Raw genomic sequence first — 26,456 nt, forward strand, 5'->3', positions numbered from 1 at the left:
ATTTATTGTCACATTATGGAAATGTTCTCTGGTCATGTTGTGATCATTCTCAATGGATCTCTCTCTACAGACATGATAAAGAGCTGGTTTAGGCTCCAGATATCGTGAAGTGCAACGTTTTATCGGGAGAAGTTCAAACTGTTGAGAGTCCTCGACGTGTAAAGCTTAATCAGTTCTTTTTTTATTTGTAGTATTACAGAAATCATTGGTGTGAGTGTACCAAATCAGTTCCAGAAAACATGGGTCTTTTTGTATGACTTGTGCTTTAACAGCCGGGCCTGATGGAGATGTTAATGTCCGATCAGCTGGTCTGTTCCACGATGGGGTCAAGAGCAAGATGTCTCCAAAAACGACTTGTATGTGTGAATACTCAAGCTCCCCCAAACAATAACTTCTCTTGCTATACTCCTAAAAACTTTTGTTTTATTTGATCACAATTTGCCTTGTATGTCCTCAGCTCCTAGACGGGTGGATACTGATGTTATTTGCTCAATCTCTGACCTCTTTCTTGCATCACTTTATGGGCACAATGCCATTACATTTAGCCTCTTTTTAGCCCAGAGGACACTCACAGTCTCTTGTCTGGCACCTTTAAACAAACAAACAAAAAACAAACTGCTGTGGGTAAAGAACATCTCCCACTTTAGGGTGCTTCATGGTTTTTCCATTGGCACAACTCTTGATGTATTTAGTCTTGTACGAGTCATACAATACATCCATTTCATTTGATGTTTTCAAGCCGGCTGGCTAAAGTTGGTACTTAACCTTTAGCCCTCGTGCTTATATGATGTCTATCTTAAGTGCCCTGTTAGCTGTTTGTAGACGCCCTCTTTGCCCTCATACCTCACAAACAGGATAAATGATATCCCCCTTTAAGCAGTGACTTCGGCTGGGTGAGAGAGGACGCTGAGAATATGAGCAACTTGATAAACAGCCTGTGAACTACTTGCACCGAGAAGCAGGAAGCTCAAACTCAAATCTCTAGATGTAGAAACATGTTGGACTTTGTTTGACTATTTATCCCCTTAATGCTCCAAAGCCCCTGGTACCAACCATTTACTCCTATAAAGAGCCACGTGTTTGGCCACCCAAACACGTTCAGTTTTACACAATCTGCCTTAATCAACACGGGTTCAAACAGCTCGTTAGAGCGGGTCATCCGTGGTCGGTTACAGCTTTACAGCACAGTTTATCTGAATTCCAGCAGGATTATAAAGAAGCTCAACACATTCTGGCCCCCGACAAACACACGTATGTATACATGCATGGTCTTTGTGGCCTTCTGACACAGTGCAATTAAGAATCATGTAATGCCCTATTGGCCTATAAACCTGCTGAGCTTGTTCTGGCCTGGATAGAAAGGGCCTTGCCTATGGACGCTTTAATGTAAAGATGAGCATCTTGGATCTTGTAAAACTCATCCACAGTTAGATCTTCAATGCAAAATGATCAATTTCTTTATGCATTTGTCCCTAAAGCTAAGCTAGTTTAAATTCACAACACAATAAGGTGTCAGAGGACCTTTTGCAGATGTTGGAAAGTAACCAATTACAAAATCTGCAGCGCTGCAGTTCTTTGACTCTCTGATCAACTTATAATTTGATGCATTTTTACTTTGTTAATAACTAAAAAAGCTTATAAGCATCCATTGATGTCAACTTTTTACTGATTCACTTTAAATTTCAGTTGTCTTGGTAATACTTATTTTATTATTTCTTTACTTGCAAAAGAAAATTTAAGATAATTTTTTACTTTAAATAGTGTGTGATGAAAATGACACACTATGAGATCTTGATCATTCATTAGGACCAAAAATTGTGAATTGAAATGTCACTTCCTGTAACTTTATGTTCTTATTAATGAAAATGGATCCCTGTAAGTGTACCGAACTGTCAACATTAGAATCAAAACAGTCAAATTATTAACAAAACAACAGAAAATGCATCACTGGATACATGCTTAGATCACAGAGTCATGGAGCACTTTTTCTTTTTGTATTGTTCGAAATTGAAAAAATCTTGTGTATAGAAGTTGTTTTCTGCTTCAGGAAATTAATATTTTCTGTTACCTTTCACACAGAACGATTAATTATGGATAAAGTCAGTAATTGGTCTTACAGTGCAGAGACAGTGACTATAGTAGAGTGCAAAAAGTATAAAAGATAAACACATTAATTATGTATTTAAACATGTTGATTTCTTGAGAATTATTCAGAGTGCTAAGTGCAGCAAAGAGGCTGTGGGAAACTACACACACACACACACACACACACACACACACACACACACACACACACACACACACACACACACACACACACACACACACTTGTGGGATTTGTCATAATTCTGTTCGAATTCCCTGCCGGCATTGGTCAGCTTCCTGTGTGTGTGTTTCCTGGCGCACGTTGTGCACACACACACACACACACACACACACACACACACACACACACACACACACACACACACACACATACACACACACACAAACACACAAACACACAGTGACCTCTCGTCACTTGTTTTTGTTTCCGGTCTCCCCAGCTGCTCCGACCCTTCCCTTCCCTTCCCTCCCCTCTTTCTCTTTTTCTCGGCTCTCCTCAGACCATTCCAGCTCTCTCCTCTCCTCCCTGCAGTTGTGATTGTGTGTTTTTGGAGTGCGGGATGTGTTGTTCGGTGGGTTTCGCCCGCTCTCTGGGCCTGGCCCTGCTGCCTCTAGCCCTCTGCTGTATTGTAGCAAACCTGCTGCTGCTGTTTCCTATGGGAGAAACCACCTACATCAAGCAGGACCGTCTGGCAAGCTACACCTGGTACTTTGGAGGACTAGGAGGAGGGGGACTAGTGGTGAGTAAAACATACTAAAACTGTAGATCAAAATAGCAGTTTTTGAAACTTTAGTGGGATCATTACACTCTGTAGAGTTGGGAACATCTCAACATTTGTTGTCTGAAGTAAAAAAAAAAAAAACTTTAGGCGCTGGTCATGGCTTTTGAAGCAACACCAATCACACAAACAGATCCCTTTATTTGAGTATTTATCATCAGTGTTTTGACCAGACTTGGAACAAACACACTGTAGTGTACCTTCTCTCTTCAAATTGTCAACCTTAGTATCACAAGATCTTCTTTTCTTTGAGTTTATGTGGTCTTAAGTTGGTTTCACAGTCATGGTCACAAGTTAAACATGTGTTTATCAAATCTTACATTGTACTTGAAACTTTTTTTCATGGCAACTAGTGATGTAGAAAAAATCTCATAATAATGTTTTTCTCTGTGATTCTATATTTTTCAGCATCTTTTCAAATAGATAATATAATCATTTTGTCAGGCACAAATATTGTGCATGTATATTTCCCCTGATGTCACTAGTCCCGTGTTGTGGAACTTATGACCATGAGTAACAGTGAAGACACTCATTAGACGCTAAAAGTACTCCGATTCACTCGTCAGCTGGCGTCACAGCAAGTGATTCTTTTTATAACTGAAGGAAATTTCTTCTCACGTAAACCAAAATGAATGAGATGCTTTCAAAGCATTTGAGCCATGTGACAGTAAAACTCACCACTGAGAGAACTTTAAAATGGATAAATAACAAACCACAGTCACTGTGAATCATCTCCTCCGTTTTCACGTCCTTTGAATTGATTTATCTGTGGTACTCTGCACCTATTTTTAACATTTAAAACCTAAAAACACGACGATAAAGCAAGTGATGACTTGTTCCCCTTTCATAGTTGTTCAGTCTGTGTGTGTGTTTGCAGATGTTCTTCCAGAACAATGGAGGGTTGTGTAAATTCACAGTTAATCCGTCTGCTCTACATGCTGCTGATCTGATGGGTTTATGCTCGGACCAAGCAGAAGGGAGTTATTCTTTCAGTTTGGTTTTGAGGAGAAACAGAGGAGAGATTGTGTTTTTCTCCAGACAAGATTAGCCCTGTTGACCAGCAGAGCACTTGTGCTGGATACACAACGATTTACTCCCTTAAAATATTTACACACTTTCTCATAGTTTGCTTCTCCTTTGGTCCCTGAAGAAAGAGTGAATCATGATTCAGGAATATCTCATCACATAACGAAAACAGCCGGTGGAACTGTGGGATTTTAACTTTTAATATATTTTTCATGAAACAATGTTTGGAGGGGTTACGAGGTCCAGTTGAGTTATGAAAGAGAAATGTCTGAGCCTTAAAATGATCCTTTTGTACGCCTGAAATTCCTCTCCTGCAAATCTTTCACAATAAAAGTTTTGAGGATTACGCCCCCTTAAATTGCTGAAAGGCTCTTAGGGCCGAGATAGGCAACTTCTGAGAACCGAGCGAGAATAAGCCAGATTTTGAAAAAACCCAAAAGACTCCATGAATACACGTGCACTGCCTGAGCGTGCAGTAGATGTTGGCACTAACTGTGTCCATCTTACAGTGGCCGACAAGGGAAGTTGCCCTGCACTGGCACAAAGAATTTCTATAAGGAGAAACAGGCTCCAAATTCAGGAACAACACAAATTCAAACATACCTGCAAAAGTCCAAAACAAGAGCACAACGATGGAGACAGACTGTGAATGAAAGAACAGGTTGCACCAAGACAGAACAACTGCATTTAAAAGCAAACACGCTGCAAAGTCAAGAAACGATGCAAATCAACAACTGCAGGAGAAAAACTGCAGCAAATCCAGAACGCTCCAGGCCTGTAGGGGGCGCTCAGAACAGCTTTACCATTGAACAGAGACTACTGATGCTAACACCACAGGGATAATTCTTCTTATCTGTTATGATACATTTAAAGGACCAAAATGTACGATATCTAATAAATTTAATCATAAAACGTTATCATAGGAAATGAATTAGCTAAGTAGCCAACTCTTCAACTATGTTGTTCAACATCTAAGTTTTGATTCCAGTCCTGAACGGTCTGTGTTTGTATTGACCAGAGAAGGTGGGTGGTGGTTTTAAGGCACCGCCACATGACCGTTTTGGACACCCCTCGGTTTGCCAGACTAACAGGAAACCAACAGGTGTTGCAGTGAAAGAAGCGAGCAGATAGAACTGATTCTACCTGAACTAAAAAGCTCCACAACAACAAACGTGGTAAAACTAGGATAAATATTTGACAAAATGGAGAGAGGCTAGGGCAAAGAAAGGCTTCAAGACCGATGCAGAGCTGACTAAACACTTCTGTGTCCGCGACATGGCAACCTGCGTCCACATTGTCTATATGGAGAAGGGGGCGGAGGGAGACAGCTCTCTCCAATGTTTGAATTTTGAGTGCAGTACCAATTTGAAATGCTAGGTGTCAGAGTTTGATATTTCTCTTTTAAATTGGAGATGGGTCATTATTCTTGAATATTTGAATAGTCATTCATTTATTTTCAGGCAACTTTCATCTCATCTATAAAACATTTTTTGTCTGAATGTCTTTACTGCTGGGGTTTTTAATGGCCTTGGATCATCAGATGGTGGCTGAAGCACATCTCAAAGCCAAACACATTAACTAAAAATAATCTTTGAATATTCTTTAAATAGTTTCCAGTGACTTGTGAACAGTATTTTGGCTTGAAATGCCCATCCCTAATTTAAATCAGGTGAAAAAAGATAAAAGGTCTCATGTGAGAGACTGTCCCTTGATTCAGTTCAGGTGAATAAAGGTCTTTCCCACGTTTAATGGAATAAACAATCTGTATTTAGGTTGGTTGGTACATGTTGTATTTGATATAAAAGGAGGAGGAAGAGACTTTATCCTGGGGATTATGAAGCTCCTATTTTCTGTGATTACACGGTTCATGATAATCTTATTTTTTCCCCTGTGTGCTTTTTCCTTTTCTCGTGGAAATAACAAAACACTAAAAAGTCAAAGAGCAAACTGGACCCCTCATGAGAGAAATCTAACTATAGCCCCCTCCCACCCTTCCTCCTGCCCTCCCTCTGCGCTCCTGCTTCCTTTCTCAATGTGCTTCCCTCTTTATTCTCTCTCTCTCTCTCTCTGCCTCATCTAAAGGAGAGTGATTCAGGGTGACATCCAGGATGTGTTTTTTTTTTTTTTTTTACCATGCCTATAGCTTTCTGTATGTGTGTTGATGTGTAAAACCTTGGGAACTCCCCCTCCCCAACCCCTCTGTTAGGATGTGACTTAAGGTGATCAACCGCTGTGAGAGAGTCAGCGGGACAGGAAAAAGGAAGCGAAGAGGAAAGAGAGGAGGGATAGTAGAAGAGTAGATCCTTTAAACAAACACATGAAGGAGTCTCTGTTTTCCTGCTGTTCCATTTCATTAAGGCTCTCGACGGACTGCACATTTTTTTATTATATAATCTGTATTAATTGTTAGAAATGTCCTCCATTAATCAAAATCAATCATCAATCAATACGCAAAAATATAAAGATTAGAGATATAACATAAGTACATGTCCTAATTTTATTTTAGCCATATGCAGGTAAAGTTGAACTCTTTTCCCTGGGTGTTTTTTTAGCCAAGCTAGCGGTGTGGCTAAAGACAGTTTTTGGAAACATGGAAAATACAATTTGAAAGGCAATAAATAAAATGTTCCCATGAGGATGTCTTCATGTCACCAGACTTTTTACGAGTGGTCAGTATCTTTATGTTGTAGATGACTTTAAATCTTACTTAAAATGTGAACGTAACATGCTGACAGTCAACGATAGTGATCAAAATGATTGTTGTTTTCGACGGTATAATTTAGAATATTTACTCTCTGCCATATTAATCGACAAGCAGCATAATATGTTCGAATGTGCCTGAGTACATTTGACTCTGACAAAGTACTTCTTAGATTTCTCAAAGGTCACACAAATCTTTAAGTTGATCACAATACTTTTTGTGGTTTTTTTTGTACTTCTTAGATAATGTTTTTTATTTAAATCAGTATGATCAATAATGCTTCTCAATAACAAGATTAGGGCAGTAAATATGTATGAATACATTTGAGTGCAAAGTAGAATACAAATGGTCGCTGATGTGATGGGGAGTATTCATGAATATTCAGATAAATGGATCTATATGTTTGTTGATAAAAAAAAAAAAAATGAAAGAATAAATAACGGATTAAAATGCAGTAAAATAACTAACCTTTTGTTCTATTCTTCCAGATGCTGGTTCCAGCTGTTGTGTTTATCTCTCTGGGGAAATGTAGCTTCTGCTGGAACGAGAGCTTAATGGTAAGGGGCGTTACAAACTTTCAGTAACACTGCACATTTTCAAACCTGCAATATCTAGTGATCACCAAACACTGATTTCACAGTCTCGATTCAGGATGGATGAAATTCATTCAGAGCTCTACTATTCTTGATTTTAAAAATAAGGCTTTATGGCAACAAACGGTCTTTATCCCCTTGTTGCTCTTCATAGAGTTCATTTTTTCCTTCTCCTTTGTCAACACTCGGAGAATAATATTCTACAGTAGTCATTAAGCCAGCTAACACTATGTCCTTATGAGGTGGAATGCTAATGCTAATCCAGTGTTGATAATTCGACAAAGGTCCCATTGTTAGTTAACCCTCCACTAAGTAAGCTTGGCTCACACAACTTGAGCCACATGCACAGCTGCAAGTGTGGATTTCTGAATGTGTATGTGAAGCAGCTGCCTCTGTATCTAAACTATGAACCAACCCACATTTCATACAGACAGACACACTCCTGCATATCCTCTTTAATACTGTGTTGTGTGCCTGTGTTGGTCTCCAGATGTGCGGGTCAGTGCTGGCAGCTGTGATCGGACTGGTGGGGTCCTGTTACTGTTTGGTCATATCTGGGTTCACCTTGGTGCAGGGTCCCCAGTGCTTCACCTCTTTTGGATGGTCTTACCCCTTTTTAGACCAGGGGGGCAGGTATGGAGACACTCTTTCCTAATGTGTGTGTATGTGGCTGTTATGGGAAGTATAACCAATAAGGAAGATGGCATACAGATGCATCATCTTGTAGGTTGAAACTGATCATTTCTTTCATTTTCCAAAAATTAGAGGGCAGTTTATGCACACTAGAATTCACTACACTAATGTGACAAGTGTTGTAGTGCAGCATTGGCTGTTTCTGTGAACCCTTTCTTTCGTTATACTGAACCTAATAGTTCATAAAAATGGCCGAAACAGGTGCAACATTAAAAGTAAGGTCTACAAATTTGCATGTTTATTCACATCTTTGTATTGAGTTTATAATCTTACTATACAAAACATATCTTTGCCTTTGGTCTGATCCATAGACTTTATAACAAAAGAGAACAAACACAAAGTCACCTAATGGGTGACTCAAATTTGGCATTTTAGTCGTTTAGTCTTGTTTTTTCTGGAGTCAGAAGTGACCATATTTGGCATCATGGTTACTCATTTCTACCACTATTGGTTTACGTGTCACTATGGTAGCACATGGTCAATCCATTCCAATCCAATAGCTTTCTATTGTACCATAATTTACAAAATAAATACCTTGCTGTTTCTGAACTCTCTCTCTCTCTCTCGCTCTCCATCTTACAGGTATCTCTTACAACCAGAGACCTGGTCCCGATGTCTTCAGCCGGTCAACATCGTGGAGTGGAACGTGACTCTGCTGTGTGTGTTGATAGGCCTGGCTGTGCTGGAGTTCATCATCTGTCTCATGCAGCTCGGAAGCGGTTTAGTCAACGCTGTCTGTCGGCCCTTTTGCTATAAGCAGGAGTACAGTCTTAATGCTTAGTTAGACACACACACACATTTGTATGTATACCTGCAGAGACACAAGAGCGTGTGCACACATAGGCAGTCACTCAATCCACCTGTACATGCACCTATGGGACATTTATGGGCACATGTGTACGCACAGCCTTTTTGCCTTGTGTGTGAGTGTGTGTGTATATGTGTGTGAGTACAACACAGTATTACAACGACACAAAGTGCAACCACGATATTTTCATGCTTTCAGTTTTCCTTTTCAAGTGGGAGAAATCACTCTTCAGCCATTGATGAGGATTGATTAAATTTCAAGGGCAACGGGTCATCAGTCCATAATGAAATTGTGTTTTTGTGTGTTTTGTGTGTGTGTCTTGAATAGTGAATAAGAACAGATTAATGATGCTATATTAACTTGCAACTGGTAAAAAGACGCTAAACAGACCATTATGTACATAGTAATGTAGATAATAAGACAAAGAAGAGCATCCAATAATAATATTAGGTATATAGGATGTTAGGTTTAATCAGTTGTGTGACACTTTTGTGTTGACTTTTTTGAAGAGGACATGTTATCCCCCCTTCTCCACCTTTTCAAACAGTCCCCCTGTGGTCTAAATGAAACATCTGTGCTGTGCTTTGGTCAGAATATAACATGACTCAAGCACCAGAGGAGGTTTGTGACCCTGTATAAACCAGCTCTCTCAGAACGCTCCGTTTTGGTGTGTCTGTCCCTTTAAATGCAATGAACCCCCCCCCCCCCCCCCCCCCCCCCCCGCCCCGCCCCTCTCTTCCATGGGGTGTGCCGACCGGTGCCGACACAAGTTCAGCTTTGAATTTCCATGGCAACTCCTCAGCGTTCCCCCTGGGACAAACATGGCTGCCGGAGACAACACAGGAGGGGAGTTTTTATTTTTTATTTTTTTTTACCAGAATCCCACTGTGACATCACAAGGAGAGCAAATTTGAAACGGAGCATTTTACTCTGTGTTGTAAGACTTACGCAGACCACAAACAAAGAACTGGATGGGTTTATTTCACATTTTTTTTTCACATGTTTTTGAAATACTGTAAAAGTGGATTTTTCATAATATGTCCCCTTTAAAGAACACAAATAACTTTTTGTACCATTGATGACTTACCTAAACAGTCTGAGTTCTTAATGTCAAGGTTGCTCACTTTCTTTATTATCATTATTTCCAGTATACCTCGTTGACTTCATAAAACCAACAATTACCCGATTGTTAAATGCATGATTTAAACTAGTGTCAGTAAACAAGCCACATATTTTTACCATCAGTATTTATGGTGTCACTACAAGTGGGACACTACTCCATTATTTTAGTGATCATTCGATCCATTAGGGATGGTTTCATTCTGTTGGCTCGAATATTTAAACACTGGACCGACTGAGGAGCATCAGCAGATGTGTGTGTTTTTGTGTGTTTATACTTTTGTTTTCAAGGACAACTTTTGTTATAAATTGTTTTTCTCTGCGTCTTTCCAATGCTAGGTCAGTGTAAACAGACATTTTATATATATTTTAGTGACATATTTTTATAATGTTTGTTTGTTTGTTTGTGTGTGCTGCCTTGAATAAAAAAACCCAACTATTTCCATTTTATGATTGTGCAGATGATCTTTTTTTTTAACCTCAAATAGCAGGTGTAGACTTACAGGAAGGATATTCTCAGTACAGTGGACTTAACCCTTAAATCCAAAAATACGTAATTAGTAAGATAACAAAAAGGGTCCAGTACAGCACAGATGAAGGAGATTCATGCATGCTCCCCTCCCCAAGGTTTTCCATCATACTTTGTTTTTATTTCAACCATGTTTTCCCCTATGTGCATGTCTGAATGTAGCCTGCTTTCTGTGTTGTAATCAAGTCCTGGACTCAAGTGTTTGTCCTGGAGTTTCCAGAGTTGTCTTTTATTTATCTTTGCATCACGACCCAAACTGAGCAAATGTGCTCTTCAACCCTTGGAGCTGAGCCCATTTAAAGTCATTTTTAAGCCTATGGCACTGTACCTTTAATGTCACAATAATGTCCTGAAATGTATTTTTAGAGACACATTACATTATTACATTTTTTTAATTTTTATTATCCACCTTTCTGTTCTCTGAAAGCAGAGTACAGAAAGGTGGCTATTGACCCTTATGTCAGAAAGACCTTCACGTCAGCATGTTGTTACAAAAACGCTTCCTCCATCAAACATATGAAACTATTGACTGGATAAAATAAATCTACCAAACTGTCTTCAAGTGTAAGGGTATTTGACCCTCATTGACTTTAGATGAAACCAATTATTTAATAATTGAACCGAGAAGCAAAATACACAAACTAGATCTGAACGCTGAAATGTTTTTTTTTTTCTGAGGGCCTTTTCACTCGTTTGTAGTTCAAATCAAACAGCAGTATTGACTTGACCAAAAGTCAGTGATTTCATCACAGCACAGGTAAACAATAGTGAGGTACAAGTCTGTTTATTCCTTCTGAAAGGAGATAAAGTTGGATATAAATTGTCCTCAGACTCAAGTCTTTTTATACTTTGACAATGAAATGTGTATGTCAACTCTTTGACATACACATTTCATTGTCAAAGAGGGTTCAATCAATAAGATTGTTCTTGTGAAATTCTGTTTGATTAAGCAGGGTGTCGTGGAGCCCTGATAGGTTGGCTCAAATCTCCTCTGTTGGTCATCAACCCCTGTGCCCTACTCGGGTATTCCCAACAGTCGGTAAGCTGAGGGAGTATAAAGACTCCACCAGGGTCTAAAGTCTCTCAGACGGACTGACTGATAGATCTGTTTGTTCTCTGCACAGCTTGTCTTCTTCATTATCATCTGCTGGATTACATACAGGCTCATTTTCCTCTGTTGGTCTCTCTACCCAAAATGCTTCCTTTAGGGTTAGGCAGGGTGTTGCTGCTGTGTTGTGTCGCAGCATGTGTGTCCGGGGAGTTGAGAGGGTATTTCTTTCGGATAGAGGAAATACCTTGGAACTACGCCCCGACTGGAATGAACGTCATCCAAAACTGTACCCTGCTGGAGGACGAGTGAGTAGGAGCACAGTGTGATGTCTTGATTGTGTTGGAGTCGGTCGTTGAGACCCTTGGAGCTGATCCAAAACGCAGGAACAAGACTCCTCTTTGGCGCCAAGAAAGGAGACAAAATACCTCCTTTATTTGCCTCCATTTCAATGTGATTATTTGAATGTTTTAAATCACTGTATGGTTTGGTAACACATTACAATCTACAATTTCCTCTCCTACCTCTACTCCATCCTCAGGTTAACTAACCAATTACTCCCATTCATTATTGAATGTTTGCACATGTTTGCAATTAAAAAGCATGGATGTGTTTTTAGCATCTTAAACTGTCCTTATCTTAAATGTATCAAAACCTACTGGAAGTTTTTCAACATATATTCTATAAAAAAGTCCTTCATTTTTTTTTAAGTCCACTGAAGAAAAATCAAAGTATGTATTTAAAAACCGACCTTTCTATGGACAGTGAGGTACGGTTCTGTTTATTCTATCGCTTGTGCTCTGTACAACAAAAAGCCCTCTACGTCTTTACTCTGACCTGTTAAGTCAACTTTTTAATATTTATTGAACCTTTATTTTGCTATTTGGTGAGCATGTCTTTAAAATAGGAATCACCCTTAAACAAACTGACTGTATTTTCACATTAAGAGCACAGCATGTTTAATTAAGTAGGATTATGGAGGCCCTACAGCTACTTGCCGTAATGTCTGGCAATAGAGGCCAACAACTAAATGTATCCAAAATATGATTACTTTGAGTGCGTTATCCTGGTTTTGATTATTTGGGATTTTGGTGGTAACATGCACACAGAGAAACCTGGTTATATATATACTGTATTTCCTGAGACATGATTAAGACTAGTATCAGTATTAAGTCATAGCCCCTTCTTTGGTTCTGATGTTTGGCACATGTATACGTAGTAATGTTTCTTCAGTACTTCACAATATGAATTGACTTGCTCCACCGTGCGTGTTCACCAACTACAGCCAGTAACAGGTTTTTGAAAATATTTAAACTGTACTTCATGAAAGATTAATAGACACAAACTCACATAGCTAATTCTCTCTCTCTGTAGAGAAGCCTCTGTTTTTTTAAAGCGAGGCCCCAATCGGATCGGCCCCATCTACAAGAAGGCTGTGTATAAGCAGTACACTGACAGCACCTACAGGACAGAGATCACCAAGCCGGACTGGCTGGGCTACCTGGGACCTCTCATAATGGCCGAAGAGGGAGACATAGTGATCGTCCACCTGAGGAACTCAGCATCTCGACACTACAGTATTCACCCACATGGACTCAACTACAGCAAAGGCAATGAGGGTGAGGAATTATTCAAATAATACAGACATCTGTGCATGGAAAGATGATACCCAGAGAACAAAGTAATGGTTTATGAATATGAAAAAAATAACGTCCACTACTGAACTTTCAGGCCTCTGCACAAATCAAGTTATCTCCCTAGCACGCTACTGCTAACGTAACAATGGCTGCACTGAAACTGTATTCACATTCTGTTTGGTCCAATTATTAGTATAAGATGAAACATTTCAGAGAAAGGCTACATTACTTACTGATAGCAGCTCCGACAATTTTAACAGATGAAACAGGCTTAGTTGTTAGTGCACACCCAGGTTGTCCTTAATGAAGTTAAATGGCAAAAACAAGCAGCTCCAGTACGACTCCAGGGCAGATATTGAACGTCCATCCAATTGAACAACCACTGTCTTTTGTTTAAATACAAAACAAAAAACTGGCTAAATCACAGGAGGCAGCAGGGATTGGTTACTTCTCTGTAGCGTGCGGTTGTATGAAGCTTTTCTTGCTTGCCAGGTGGGCAGTTCCTTTAGTATGTGATGTCACATGAAAGATTTAAGTGTGATTTTTCACACTTAAATGTATAAATCAAGTATATCCTCTGAAAATAACTCTGTGAGTCATGACTGTCTACAATGGGTGTAACACCCGAGTCCCACTGTCTGTGATGTTTTCAGAGTTTTCAGAGTCCTATCTTCTGTTTGTTTACATCGCCAGGACGGCGGCTGACTCCTCCCCTCGTGTATAAAAGTTGTTTAATTGAGGGACTAGAGAAAAGAAGAATAACATACTGTACTCACTGCTTAACTGTGTTTCTAGATCACGCTCATTTCAGGTAAATTTACATGCAGTGTGAAGATACCAGCATAATAAAGATCGCTAGCATTAGCATGCTAACACAACAATGCACCGCAAGTTGTTTTGGTTTCATGCTGGTGCTCAAGGGCGACATCTGCTGGATCAAAAAAATCACTTATAAAGCCTTTAATACAGAAATTGTGGCAATTTGAGAGCAGTGCAGAAGACCGGCCACTGAAACTCTTTTTTTTGAAAATTGAAACATTTTCCATTTGAAAAAATGGAAAAGCGCTTCACTTTTTCATTGTGATAGATGTTTGATTTCGGTTTGTTTTTAACGCTTGTATCTTTCCCTCTAGGGGCACTTTACCCTGACGGGACCGGTCCTGAACTGAAGACTGACGACTCGATTGCTCCTGGTGCAACAAAAATGTATCAGTGGACCCTCCCAGAGACACACAGCCCGACATCAGACGATGGCAACTGCATGACCAGATTCTACCACTCCCATGTCAGTGCACCAAAAGACATCAACTCAGGACTCATAGGACCCCTCGTTGTTTGTAAGAGAGGTACCTAAACCTTTTGTGTACACAGATGGAATTAAGTCTGTTCAAACTTGAGCTAGTCACTATATTTATTCTGCTGCTCTGTATCCAAGACAAAAATGTATATCTATCATTATAATTATAAATTACACTTAACTCTTTTTGCTGATAAAAAATCTGTACCAGTACCTTATCATCACTCTGAGTGCAGGATTTTTAACAAATGAAGAAAGGGACAATCTGCAAAGTTACCAAAAGATGGTCTCAGATTTAATCTGAATTAAGCTACATTTTTGTCTGTCACCTGATGAGTCAAGTTGACCCAACTTGGTTGGGAAATATCTTTTTTTGTTCATACCCAAACATTTTTGAATGAATGTATTTTCACAATATTTATTTAGTAAATTCAAAGGCCATAAAGTGAACTTTTGGGACAAACTTTAAAGCTGTTTGAAATAGTTTCATATTCAACATAGACTTACCAAAACCAAATAGCTGCCATTATTGTCTGAACATGAACATTTTGTGGGGAAAATAACTGAAAAAGGCTCTAAGTTTGGAAGATGTGTTTCCAGATAAAGTCATGTCAATAATAATAAGAGTTGTATTGAGAAAATGGATTAAAGATAGATAGATACTTTATTGATCCCGAGGAAAATTCAAATGAAGGCCCCGAGTGTGTTTTGCCCTCATAACATTAACGCACATGTTTCTTAAAGCTGCTCTCATTTCCTGTTTAGGAACTCTGGACTTATACGGAGACAGTTCAGGAGACTATCTGTACGCTCTGCTGTTCATGGTGTCAGATGAGAACTTCAGCTGGTACCTGGATGAGAACATCAGGACGCACATCACGAATCCTGCCAGAGGTCTGAAGGAAGACGAGGATTTCATTGAGAGCAACAAAATGCACGGTGAGCGGGGAGTTAACACATCCACCTGCAAATACCCATCTACATACTATACATAGACCAAGAGCTTTAACTGAGTGTGTATTTCAGGTATAAACGGTTATCTCTATGGTAACCTGCCGGGACTCAGCATGTGCCAAGGAAACAAGATCTACTGGCATATGTTTGCCTTAGGCAACGAGGTAAATATTGTGATTTTTACTATGACACAGAACACTTACATTTTATCACACTAACAGTCAAATATCTTGTCTTTTCCAAAGTTTTCCCTATTTTGTAGAATAACGCTGGTTTTACGTAGTGCAACAGGGTTTTCCTGTGGCGTCAATCTATTTTAAGACGACAAAAAATAAATGAAACAACTAGGTCTTAATTCAATAGATTGACAAATTCAATGGATTTAAAAGTGTGACTCCACAGGGTCAGAGTAAAATCAGACAGATTTATTTTCAGTCTGGTTCTGTACACAAGAAGTCCAATCACAGACAAACAAATCCAGAGGAGCAGGAAGAGGCAGGTGATACATAAACTCTCAAGGAAACTGATAGGAAGAGGTAACACGAAGGATAACACAACAAACTGGCAACGTGAGGGATTATATACACACAGACAATCAGGGGATAACGAGACACAGGTGGGTTCAATCAGGGCGGGGCTGACACACAAGGCGGGAAACACAAGGAGACAAAGGTGAGCGACAAAATAAAACAGGAAATGAAAAAAAATACAAAAATAACATGACCAAACAAAAATAACTTAGCGTCAGGACGGAGGGTCACTTTGTTTTCCTGAGTGGGCCTGAATACTGACATCATGGTAAAGTATGCTCTTTAGACCAGTGGTTCTCAACTGGCGGGTTGGGACCCAAAAGTGGGTCGCAGAGCTGTTTTCAGTGGGTCACGAATGTGTGCCTGGAAGAAAAAAAGAAAAAATGCTGTCAAAAAGTAAATGAAGACCTTTTTTAGAAACAGGTTTGTTTCATTCAGTTTCTTTGTTCTATCACGCTTTGTACCGTCTGAAGTCCAAACGGCACACTTTTTTGTTAAATTAAAACAGATTGATTGAAAAATATAAGAAATTCGGGTCGTGATTTTTCATGGAGTAGTTGGTGGGTCCTGAGGTTCGACCAGTTGAGAACCACTGTTTCTGTGTGTATAGTCCTCCCAGTTACTGGGGCTCAAACTGAGGGTCTTTGCAGAAAACGTTGAATTTCCAAAGTTAACCCTCATTTAGTAGATTAAAAAAATACATGATTTCACTTCAGAACTTAAAAAGAAAAAGTCTTTCCTCTAAATGAACCCCTTTTGTTATTAGGTTTTTTTTTTAAAGCTAATATGTGAAGCATGTGAACCACCAGCTGAATCGATATTTGATGATTTCAATCTAAACGTCGACAACAGGTGGACATGCATTCAGTCCATTTCCATGGCCAGATCCTGACCACTCAGAATCACCACACAGACACCATCAGCCTCTTCCCCGGCTCCAGCTCTACAGCTGAAATGGTCGCTGACAACATCGGACACTGGCTGCTGACGTGTACAGTCAATGACCATCTGATGGGTGAGCTCTACAGCCTCCACTCTTATTTCACACTGTCACTGTACTGGATAAACATTTCAACTGCATGTTATGGTGTGAGTTTCATTTCCTGTTTTTGTTCAGCTGGAATGCAGGCTATATTTGAGATCAAGAAGTGCTTCCCTAACGTCCATAAGCCCCGCCCACACGGCGAGCTCAGACAGTATTTCATTGCTGCTGAAGAAGAAGTGTGGGACTACGCTCCTACGATACCCACTGAGGGGTCTGTTATTCAATGCACGCACACACATTTCCACAGAACAGTCGCTGTAACGTTGCTGAAACACATTTCAGTAACATAAATATTTCTGTTTATTCTTGTGTGCATGTAGAGAAGCTGACATGTTCGTGACCAGAGGACGAAATCGAATCGGAAGCCGCTATAAGAAGGCACGCTACGTGGAATACACTGACAACACCTTTAACACCAAGATGCTACGCAGTCCAGAGGAGCTACACCTTGGAATTCTGGGTAATCCAGGCTGGGGTGGAGATGGTCAAATTTCAGAAAAATGGGTGGGAGAAATGTTCTGATCCTTTAATCAAGTTAAACTACCATAGCACACTCTTAAATCTGTTACAAATTAAAGTAAAGTATGTAAGCACAACATAAGGAAACATCCAAACTAAAGGTATACAATGTATTAAAAATACTATCATGTAATAAAATCAGGATAATACTGATTCACTTTCGTTGAGCTGGAGCTCATTGTAAGCCTTTATTTTGAAAGGTCAGGGTTGATGTTCCTGATTGGGGTCTCTCTGCAGATTATTTTGATGATTGAAGATGGATTGTTTGGTTTCTTAATCATCATCACAAGTGTACTAACCCTAAAGATTCAATGACTGAATCTGAAGTTAGAAAAGTCTCACATGTGTGACACTTTGAGCAGGAAATGTTTTTGCATGAAATTACTTTAAAAACAAAATATCTTCACATTCATTTTCACCATCTGGTCAGTGAAGTATTTCAGCTGTACTTGAATATACAAGAAGCATCGTGTTTTATACACTCTTCATTTTTTTCCTTAAACATATATAGACCTAATAATGCTGTCAAATAATTTTAGAGGAGTAAAAAGCACAATATTTCTCTCTAAAATGAAGAGAAGTGTGAGGACATAACAAAAAACTTAAATACATTTGTACTTACTTGCAGCACTCAGGTTCTAAAAAAATGTTTTCAGGGTGTAAAAGAGTTGTGTGGCTTGGTTTTACTTTGACGGGGAGAAAAACAAATACATTTTATGGGCTTAAATAGATGACATTTAACTTTTGGAAATGCTTTAACCTGAGTGCTGCAAAAGCTGCTACATGTCTTCAAAGTTTATTAAAACAGAAAAACAGCAAATAATAAAATATCAACCTGTTCAATGACAAAGTCCTGAAGCTAAACAAGCTGCTTTACTTTCTGAGCCTCTGGCATCATCATTGATGAAGGATTGATTTTACTTCCACTTCCCCTTAGCTAAGTGGCAAGCTAATGATAAAGGACCAATATATGTTTCAGAAGTTTCAGAAATATTTCAGACTGAACATTTCATACACCACACATGTTTGAAGTATTTCAGCAGGATCTCATCTACAGTATGTACCATCAACTGGTTTTTGTTGAAAGTGTTCAGTAAATTAACGTCTCTCTTCCATGTCTGCAGGCCCGGTGCTGCGAGCGGAAGAAAAGGACACGATCAGGGTAGTGTTCAAGAACAAAGCCAGCCGGCCTTACACCATGCAGCCACATGGTGTCCAGTACAACATCGAGCAGGATGGGACGCTCTATTACAACGAACTGGAAGGTTAATACATGCACATACTGTACACCAAACTATTATTTTTATACACATGGAAAGAGTCCTCAACTTTGGAAATCCCTCCATCTTTTCTCTTTTCTCTCCTCAGAGTCCTACACAGACAAAAAACTACGAGAGCTAAATAGACGACCAAGTGCGTTAAAGCCTCAGTGACATGTTCTATTCTAAGTAAGCATATACAACAACATATAATAACAATCTCTCTTTTATTCATATGTTTGTATTCAGGAGTGGTGACCCCTCCCCCAGCTGCTCTGGTCAGACCCGGGACGGTGCACACCTATGAGTGGACGGTGCCCGTGGGTGCTGGTCCGACACAGGGTGAGGCTGACTGTCTGACATATATGTACTACTCTGGAGTGGATCCTGTTAAAGACACCAGCTCTGGACTGGTTGGGCCGCTCCTCGTCTGTCGGCCCGGATCACTCAAGCGTCAAGTACAGGTGAGAAGAGAGCGTCAGACACTGAATTCATGAAGGAAGATAAATAAGTGTCAACATGATGCTGATCTAAAGAACAGAACATCATTAAAATAATCACAGCGTTGGGAGACATCTCCGTGTGCAGGGGACAAGGCCAGAAAATGAGATTTGGGTGGCGGTGATGTTCTGACCTTCAGACAGCACTGGATTAAAAACAGACAGGATTCTGTAGTGGACATCGCTGCATGAGCTGAGGAAGACTTTCAGAAAACTGTTGTGTGTGAATAAAGGTCATAGATGCATTCACAAATGTGATCTGAAACTCTACCATGCAGAGAGTAGAACCGAATATAAATCAGATCCAGAACTGTGCTTGACCTGCAGGTCCAGCAAATCTTCACACTCTTGTTTACATCTACATTGAGGCTGTAAAGGAGAAGTAATAATATTTTTTTGATTCAACATCTGGACACAAACTCGACTGCAAATACATGATAATGTTGCTCTATAAATGTTACATGTATAAAGGAGTTTGAAGGGCGACAGTACTCTTTGTCAGTGTCGCAGTATTTGAATAATAACTGCAGGTTTAAAAACCAGAAGTATAAATGTGACTGTGTGACCATCAAGAAAATAAAGACTGTTTGGAAATCACAGAAAAAGAACGACAGCTAGTTTTTAAAGCCAAGAGGTAAAAAAGAAACCACAATACAGATAATTTCCTCTTTATTTTGTCTTTCCATTCTTGTAGAAAAACTATGAGAAAGAGTTCCATCTGATGGCTACAGTGTTTGATGAGAACCTCAGCTGGTATCTGGACGATAACATTAGGACCTTCGCCACTGCTCCAACCACTGTTAACAAGGAGGAAGAGGGCTTTGTAGAAAGCAACAAGATGCACGGTGTGTAGGAGGCAAATATCCAAACACAGATCATAAGGAGGCTCATATCAATCGACGTGAACTCTTCATCTCCAGGAAAGAAAAGGCTTTTTTTTCCCCCCTGAATAGTTTTCCGAGTTAATAACTTGATGTTTTTTTTTGCTCTTTTAGCCATCAATGGGTTTGTGTACAGGAACCTCCCAGGCCTGACCATGTGCAAGGCAGATAAAGTAACGTGGCACCTCTCAGGACTGGGTTCAGAGCAGGACATCATCAGCCTCTACTTTGAGGGGAACCGCTTCATCTATCGCCAAAACAGACGAGACACCATCAGCGTCTTCCCTCACATCTCACGCACTGTCACCATGGAGCCAGACAGCATGGGTATGCACCTCTCTGCACGTATACAAAACCCTCAGTTACACATTTTAGATCTTCCAATTTCTTCAATTTCTCTCAAAAACCCACACAGCTTTGAGAAATTGTGTTTGTTGTCCTGGGGGGACACGACCTCCTGACAGATCAGCGTTTTTCTTAATGCAGATGTTTTCTTAATACATTTATTTTTGATCATGTGTCATTTATGTATTTGCATTTGAATACAGTTGTTTCGGCGTTTTGCAGCACATTCCTTTCCTTTGCAGCACCTTTCAGCTGTTACATTTGTTTTGGACTGTTGCCTCTGCTTTTGAATTTACATCGTCCCTGTATTTGCTGCACATCATTTTGGCCACTGCAGGTCGGGTTGCTCCTTGTCGGCCACCGTAGTTAACGTCTCAACAAACATTTATTAAAAAAAGGTTAAAATGGAAAATACAGCTTTAAGAACATCCACGCTCAATGAAAACTGTCTGGTTACTGAAGTTAATTGTTAGGCATTTGCAGGTAAAATTAACAGTATGTGCTTCTAAATCTCAGATGATTAAAGGTTGAAATCCAAATTTGTTTTCAGTTCGGTTATTGTCACAGCCTCTGTGTGTTTCAGGTCAGTTTGAGGTGGTTTCAGCGACTTTAAGTCACTACCATGCTGGGATGAGAGCCAACTACACAGTGCAGAAGTGCAGCATTTTTCAGCGGCAGGGTGAGACGATGTTGCATTCAAAGAAGTTCTACATCGCTGCCATGGAAACCACCTGGGACTACTCTCCAAACCGCACCTGGGAGACTGAGATGTTCCGCGGCCAGGAAAGGTACGGCACGACCTGCACAGGTGCTGCGGCTAAGTTTGAAATGACAAACAGCTGGTTCAAAGGGTTGATGTGAAATACCTCTTATCTCCTAACTATCAGCACACACGATACACACAGTAATGTTGAGATGTAAAAATATTCACAATTTATGTCTTGCTCTCATTTTTTGTATCATCTCTACCATATTGACATTTTAATGTTATCAAACAGATGAAAAAAGATGAATGCAACAAAATAATGGAAATGGTTGTGCATGCTCAAACACACATACACATGATGTCGTTGTTGCAGGTTGAACACAAGCACACATACAAAACCATATGCTAAATAAGCACGTCTCCCTTCTCGTCTGCAGTCCTGCTACCGTCTTCCTGGACCAGCAGGGCGGCTTTATAGGCTCCCGGTACAAGAAGGTGGTCTACCGCCAGTTCACCAATGACAAGTTCACCAAACAGGTGGAAAGAACAGCTGATATGGAACACCTGGGCATTCTGGGTAAGGCTGTCAGGCTGCAGAAATGTATAAAAGTGTGACTATATTGTAGAAGCTGTTGTTAAGCTAGTTTGTGATTAGTCCTGTTCTAACAACTCTTTCCCCTCTCTCAGGTCCGATGATTAATGCCGACGTGGGAGACAAGGTGACGGTGGTTTTTAAAAACATGGCGACCAGGCCTTATTCCATCCACGCTCATGGAGTGAAGACAGACACTCCTGATGTTTACAACACACCAGCAGGTACAGAGAAGCAGGGAAATCAATGAGCACAGAAAACTCCACAACAATGCTTTGTTAATTCATGTTTTACAACATTATTAAGTGCAATACTTATCTGAGAGTGTCAAAGGACTCCACCCTGATAACCAAATGCCTGTGTATTAGTCTGTGTCAGTAGAATCTGTCCTTCATCGCCGCTGCACCAGACTGTGTCTAACTTCAGTTTTCCTCACAAACCACGTATAATATAAAATGTTTTTTCCCAGGTGAGACTCACACATACTACTGGTACGTCACAAAGAAAACAGGACCGACCACAGAGCAGGAGGAGTGCTCTGTGTCAGCATACTACTCAACAACTGATGTTGCCAAGGTATGCTTTGAATCATAAGCACACACACAGAGGACGGGGAAAAGTGTTGTTGTTATAACAGCATTTCACTTGATGTGTAAATGCTTCAACCTCTGCTGATTTATTCTCTATTCACGCGAGGCTTTTAAAAACACCTTTGTTGCCTCTTTTCTCATGTTTCCCAAAACATCACATTATAAATATTTTATATGTGCAGTGGAGAGGGATACACTGAAGACTGTCTATGTGTCTATCCTGCACTTGTGATCCTGTCAGGAAACAATGCAAATGCTTTTTGTGATGTTGTATAATACATATATTCTTTATGAATGAGGAGGTGGCACTTTTGACGCAGGGGAAGACGCCTGTACTCTGTTACCTTATGGACTATGTAGCCCCTAGATTTTTACTTTTGAATCTGTTTTAACGTCCCTCCTACTTACAGTTCCTTTTGGTTTTTAGATTTTTATCATCGCAGTCAAAATAACGCTTTCATTTTGATTCATTTATCAAAGAAAAAGACAACGCGTCAGAAAATTGATGCTTATTTATTGCACACTGACTGGTAGAAAAAGTGCCCATGTATTAAAGCTTCCTGACTAAACCTAACTCATCCTAACCTTGAGCCCAGCCTCTGTTTACAATCTACTTACCGGTATTTAAGGTATGGGGATACTAGGTGTTAACCCCTAGAATGAAGGAGGGCACCCCCTCACCATGATGTGAGATGAACAAGATCTAACACATGCAGACACACACACACACACACACACGCACACACACACACACACCTACTTATGTAATCTTCTACCTTCCAGGACCTTTACAGCGGTCTGATTGGTCCGTTGGTGATCTGCCGCCGGAGCTGGGCCAGGTGAGTGCTTCTCACCAAACCACTCCTTATTCACTTTACTATTAACTTCTGTGATCTCCATGGCTTCACAGGGCAGGTGGGTGTTTTATAAATGTGCTGTTCTGCATTTCACAACCCGTACATTAAACGTGCTGTGGTGGAGTTTTAAAAACTGTGTTGCTTTCAGGTCTTTAGGAATGAAGAAAGAAGCAGAAGAGTTTGCTCTGCTCTTCCTGGTTTTTGATGAGAACGAAAGCTGGTGAGTACAATCAAGACGTGTTACTTTAAACCATACATTTGAAGACCTTTAAATTGTTAATATATTTAAGTGTTATTTGAATAGTCAACGGTTTGAATTGATCACTTTTACAATAGGGGAACTGGTTCAATTTGAAACAGCTCATTTTACAACCGACTGTGTAAATCACAACCAGCGTACCTTCCTTAAATCTTCAAATGGTGTCGTGTTTTTGTTTGCGGCTCTGTCAGTAGAATTCACTTAAGGATTTATAGCGTACAATATTTGGCAAATGAATACTTTTGTGCTTCCAGGTATCTAGATGAAAACATCAGGACTAACATCAGAACCCCTCGAGCAAACCTGAAGGATGATGAAACCTTTATAGAGAGCAACAAGATGCACTGTGAGATAAACACAAAATGAACTGAGCATCACTTTGACATTCTGCTGCTTCATCTAAAGACATCTCACCTCGTGTTTGTTTGTGCTTCTCAGCCATCAATGGTTTTATGTATGCAAATGTGAATGGTCTGAACATGGAGGTGGGCGATAAGGTGTACTGGTACCTGATGGGAATGGGCAGCGACGTGGACATACACAGTGTACACTGGCACGGACACATGGTCGAATATAAGGTAGATAAGACAAAACAAAACATGCTACGCTGACCTTTACAGTCACACATTTTACAAACATGTTCTACACCGACTCTTCTCTCTCTCCAGCTGGGTGGAGGTCCCCATCAGACTGATGTGTATGAACTGTTTCCAGCCACCTTCCAGGTAAAACCTCAAATCATCCCGACTTCATTCAGAATGTTTTTTTTTTAACCTGTCTTTTGCTAAATCATAGATCTAGGTATCCTAGAAGAGTTTTCAGGGCAGAGTCAGTGGCATCTTTTAAATCACTTCTTAAAACTCACTTTTATAGACTTGCTTTTATGTGATTTCTCCTTTAAAGATCTATCCCTTCCTTTTATTAATTTTATTGCTTTTAACCTTTTTATCTTTCTCTTCTTTAAATGTTTTAGCCTTTAAGTGTTTCCCTTCCTGAATTCATTTTACTGCTCTTAGTCTTTTTAAACTCCTAATCGTTTAACTCTTCAGCTCTCTGTTGCTTTATTCATTTAACCAATGTCCTGTTTATCTCTTCTTTTTATCTTCATTCTGTGTTTACAGCCTGTGATGTGATGTCATCCCACTCTCCATCAATTTTAATTTTGTTGTCTCCTGATTGATTTTAAACTAGTTTTCCTTCATTGTACTGAACTGCCTCTTCATACCTGCCTGTTGAATCTTATTCCTGTTATTTACATTTATAATTTTGCCCTCTCTGTTGATCTCTGTTCTGTTGTCGTGTTGCTGTATTTGAGTTGTCTGTCACAGCACTTTGTAAACATTTGTTTTTGAAGGTGCTATATAAATAAAGCTATTATTCCCCACTCTCTCTCTCTCTCTTCTCTCAGACAGTAAAGATGCGTCCTCAGTATCCTGGTACTTGGCTTCTGCACTGTCATGTTACTGACCACCTCAAAGGCGGCATGGAGGCGTTGTATACCGTCAATTTAAAAAGTAAGAAAACTCTATAGAGAATAAGAAAATACACACTGTGAGAAATAACAAGCGAGGCTATTGAGGATGCTGTGCATGAAATCATATGTTTGTTTCCTCTGAACAGAAAAGAAGACGAGGCTGATTGGCTGAACCGTAGAGGAAAACCAATCCAGGAGAGTCAACAGGAGAGTCCACCTGAAATAAACGCTTTGATATGTTTTGATGACGGGGAAAAACTGTAAGATGGCAAAATAAAGAAAGAAACATGAAAACTGAAGGTTGCTTTTAAGGCTTCATGTAACTTTTTATGTGTGAGTGTAATAGCATCAGTCAGGCAGCAGGGGGCACTAAGGCCTGGGAATAAGCAGTCATTGTACAGCTGCCAGGCTTTAAAGAACCAAAAACAAATTTGTGAAGATTAGTTTTTTTGCAACGATGCATCAAGGTAGAAGAGCCCTGAGAAATGTGAGATAGATGTGTTGTTTTTTTTTTAACCTCAAATCTGATCTGAGTCCTTGAATTCTAATTAAATATATACAGTATCTCTCTAAATACAGAGTATACAATACTCCCTTATCCAGTGAACATCTGGATGAGAGAGATTAGGTAGGAAGGAGCTGTTCTGTTGCAAGCACGATGTTATTGTATTTGATGTGAGTGGGCATCACCTGGAGATGTGAAGCATGCTCTGACAGGTAGATCTTATTTCCCTGATGTTTTAAAGGGCATATTGATATGACAGAGCTATTGAGGCCATGTGAAACTTAAATGTTAGCTGGACATCAGGCATGACACCCAGGTTCCCAGGCAAACTTTGTTGGTATATTCTGCTGGTCTATGCTGGATGCTGATCTGTGGTTGTATAGAGAGACTGGCAGAGATGAAAAGGAGCCCAAAGGTATGCAGAGCTGAGGGCGACATTCTTTCATCCATTTAGAGATATCAGCAAGGCATGACAAAATCTGTGCTCAAGACTGTTATGTCACATGGCTGTAATGCCAAAGGTATGATAAACCATGGAAGTAGAGAAGGGGGTCGAGTACAGCTATTAGCAAGATATCTAAAATAGGGCACTTCTCTCAGTTTCTTTTGGCCTTTCATTGGATTAGCAAATCGAGATCATGTAGACTCCCCTTCTGGGTCTCTGGGTATTTTAACTGATCTTTTTTTTGACACATGGGAAGAGTCTTTGCCAACACTAGGTGGCAGTGTTGTTACCATAACTGAGTCAGGAGTTTCAGCTTTAGCAGTCTGGTTTCGGACTGATTTGGTTTGATCACTACAGACAGACACATGTCCCTCTGCAGTGTCAGGACTGTACTTTTTTTATCGGCTGTGATGAATTCAGTACACAACAAAAGGATGCAGGAGTTCTTTGTGTCCAGTGGAGCTGAGTAGCATGTTTTTTGGGGGGATCTGGGGTGTAATTTGATGCAGAGCTCAGCTTGTGTTGAAAGTTGCCGTCAATGAGCAGACAGTTCTTCCTTTGTTCTTCCAGCTGGTGTCACCGCAAACAAGGACAGTCAGGATCCATCAGCGCAGATACACCATCTTATGGGGGCTTGCAGGTGAGAAGAGTGCAGGCAG

General features: G+C 40.0%; 2 protein-coding genes across 2 annotated transcripts; both read left to right on the top strand.

Moving 5' to 3' along the window:
• The first annotated feature begins 2,546 nt into the window (after positions 1-2,546).
• tm4sf18 (transmembrane 4 L six family member 18) lies at positions 2,547-10,275 on the top strand. Its single transcript, XM_020651545.3, has 4 exons — positions 2,547-2,846; positions 7,101-7,169; positions 7,696-7,838; positions 8,481-10,275. The coding sequence occupies exons 1-4, from the start codon at positions 2,667-2,669 to the stop codon at positions 8,677-8,679; spliced, it is 591 nt and encodes a 196-aa protein (XP_020507201.1). The 5' UTR covers positions 2,547-2,666; the 3' UTR covers positions 8,680-10,275.
• A 1,155-nt stretch (positions 10,276-11,430) lies between these two features.
• cp (ceruloplasmin) lies at positions 11,431-25,146 on the top strand. Its single transcript, XM_020651556.3, has 24 exons — positions 11,431-11,710; positions 12,777-13,021; positions 14,173-14,385; positions 15,102-15,275; positions 15,363-15,454; positions 16,673-16,835; positions 16,938-17,076; positions 17,186-17,325; positions 18,509-18,649; positions 18,753-18,797; positions 18,893-19,107; positions 19,838-19,988; positions 20,139-20,351; positions 20,953-21,157; positions 21,513-21,652; positions 21,763-21,891; positions 22,137-22,243; positions 23,041-23,096; positions 23,263-23,334; positions 23,628-23,719; positions 23,812-23,951; positions 24,042-24,098; positions 24,782-24,887; positions 24,994-25,146. The coding sequence occupies exons 1-24, from the start codon at positions 11,550-11,552 to the stop codon at positions 25,017-25,019; spliced, it is 3,222 nt and encodes a 1,073-aa protein (XP_020507212.2). The 5' UTR covers positions 11,431-11,549; the 3' UTR covers positions 25,020-25,146.
• Positions 25,147-26,456: the final 1,310 nt, after the last annotated feature.

This window comes from Labrus bergylta, chromosome 6 (assembly GCF_963930695.1).
Source record: "Labrus bergylta chromosome 6, fLabBer1.1, whole genome shotgun sequence".
Classification (NCBI taxonomy): domain Eukaryota; kingdom Metazoa; phylum Chordata; class Actinopteri; order Labriformes; family Labridae; genus Labrus; species Labrus bergylta.

Bases quoted from the DNA above. Each gene is read 5' to 3' on its own strand.
- cp (XM_020651556.3), top strand. From the start codon at position 11,550: ATGCTTCCTTTAGGGTTAGGCAGGGTGTTGCTGCTGTGTTGTGTCGCA. The intron at 19,989-20,138 runs GTGTGTAGGAGG...TTGCTCTTTTAG, and splicing joins AGAAAGCAACAAGATGCACG to CCATCAATGGGTTTGTGTAC. The intron at 23,097-23,262 runs GTGAGTGCTTCT...TGTTGCTTTCAG, and splicing joins TGCCGCCGGAGCTGGGCCAG to GTCTTTAGGAATGAAGAAAG.
- tm4sf18 (XM_020651545.3), top strand. From the start codon at position 2,667: ATGTGTTGTTCGGTGGGTTTCGCCCGCTCTCTGGGCCTGGCCCTGCTG. The intron at 7,170-7,695 runs GTAAGGGGCGTT...GTTGGTCTCCAG, and splicing joins GCTGGAACGAGAGCTTAATG to ATGTGCGGGTCAGTGCTGGC. The intron at 7,839-8,480 runs GTATGGAGACAC...TCCATCTTACAG, and splicing joins TTTTTAGACCAGGGGGGCAG to GTATCTCTTACAACCAGAGA.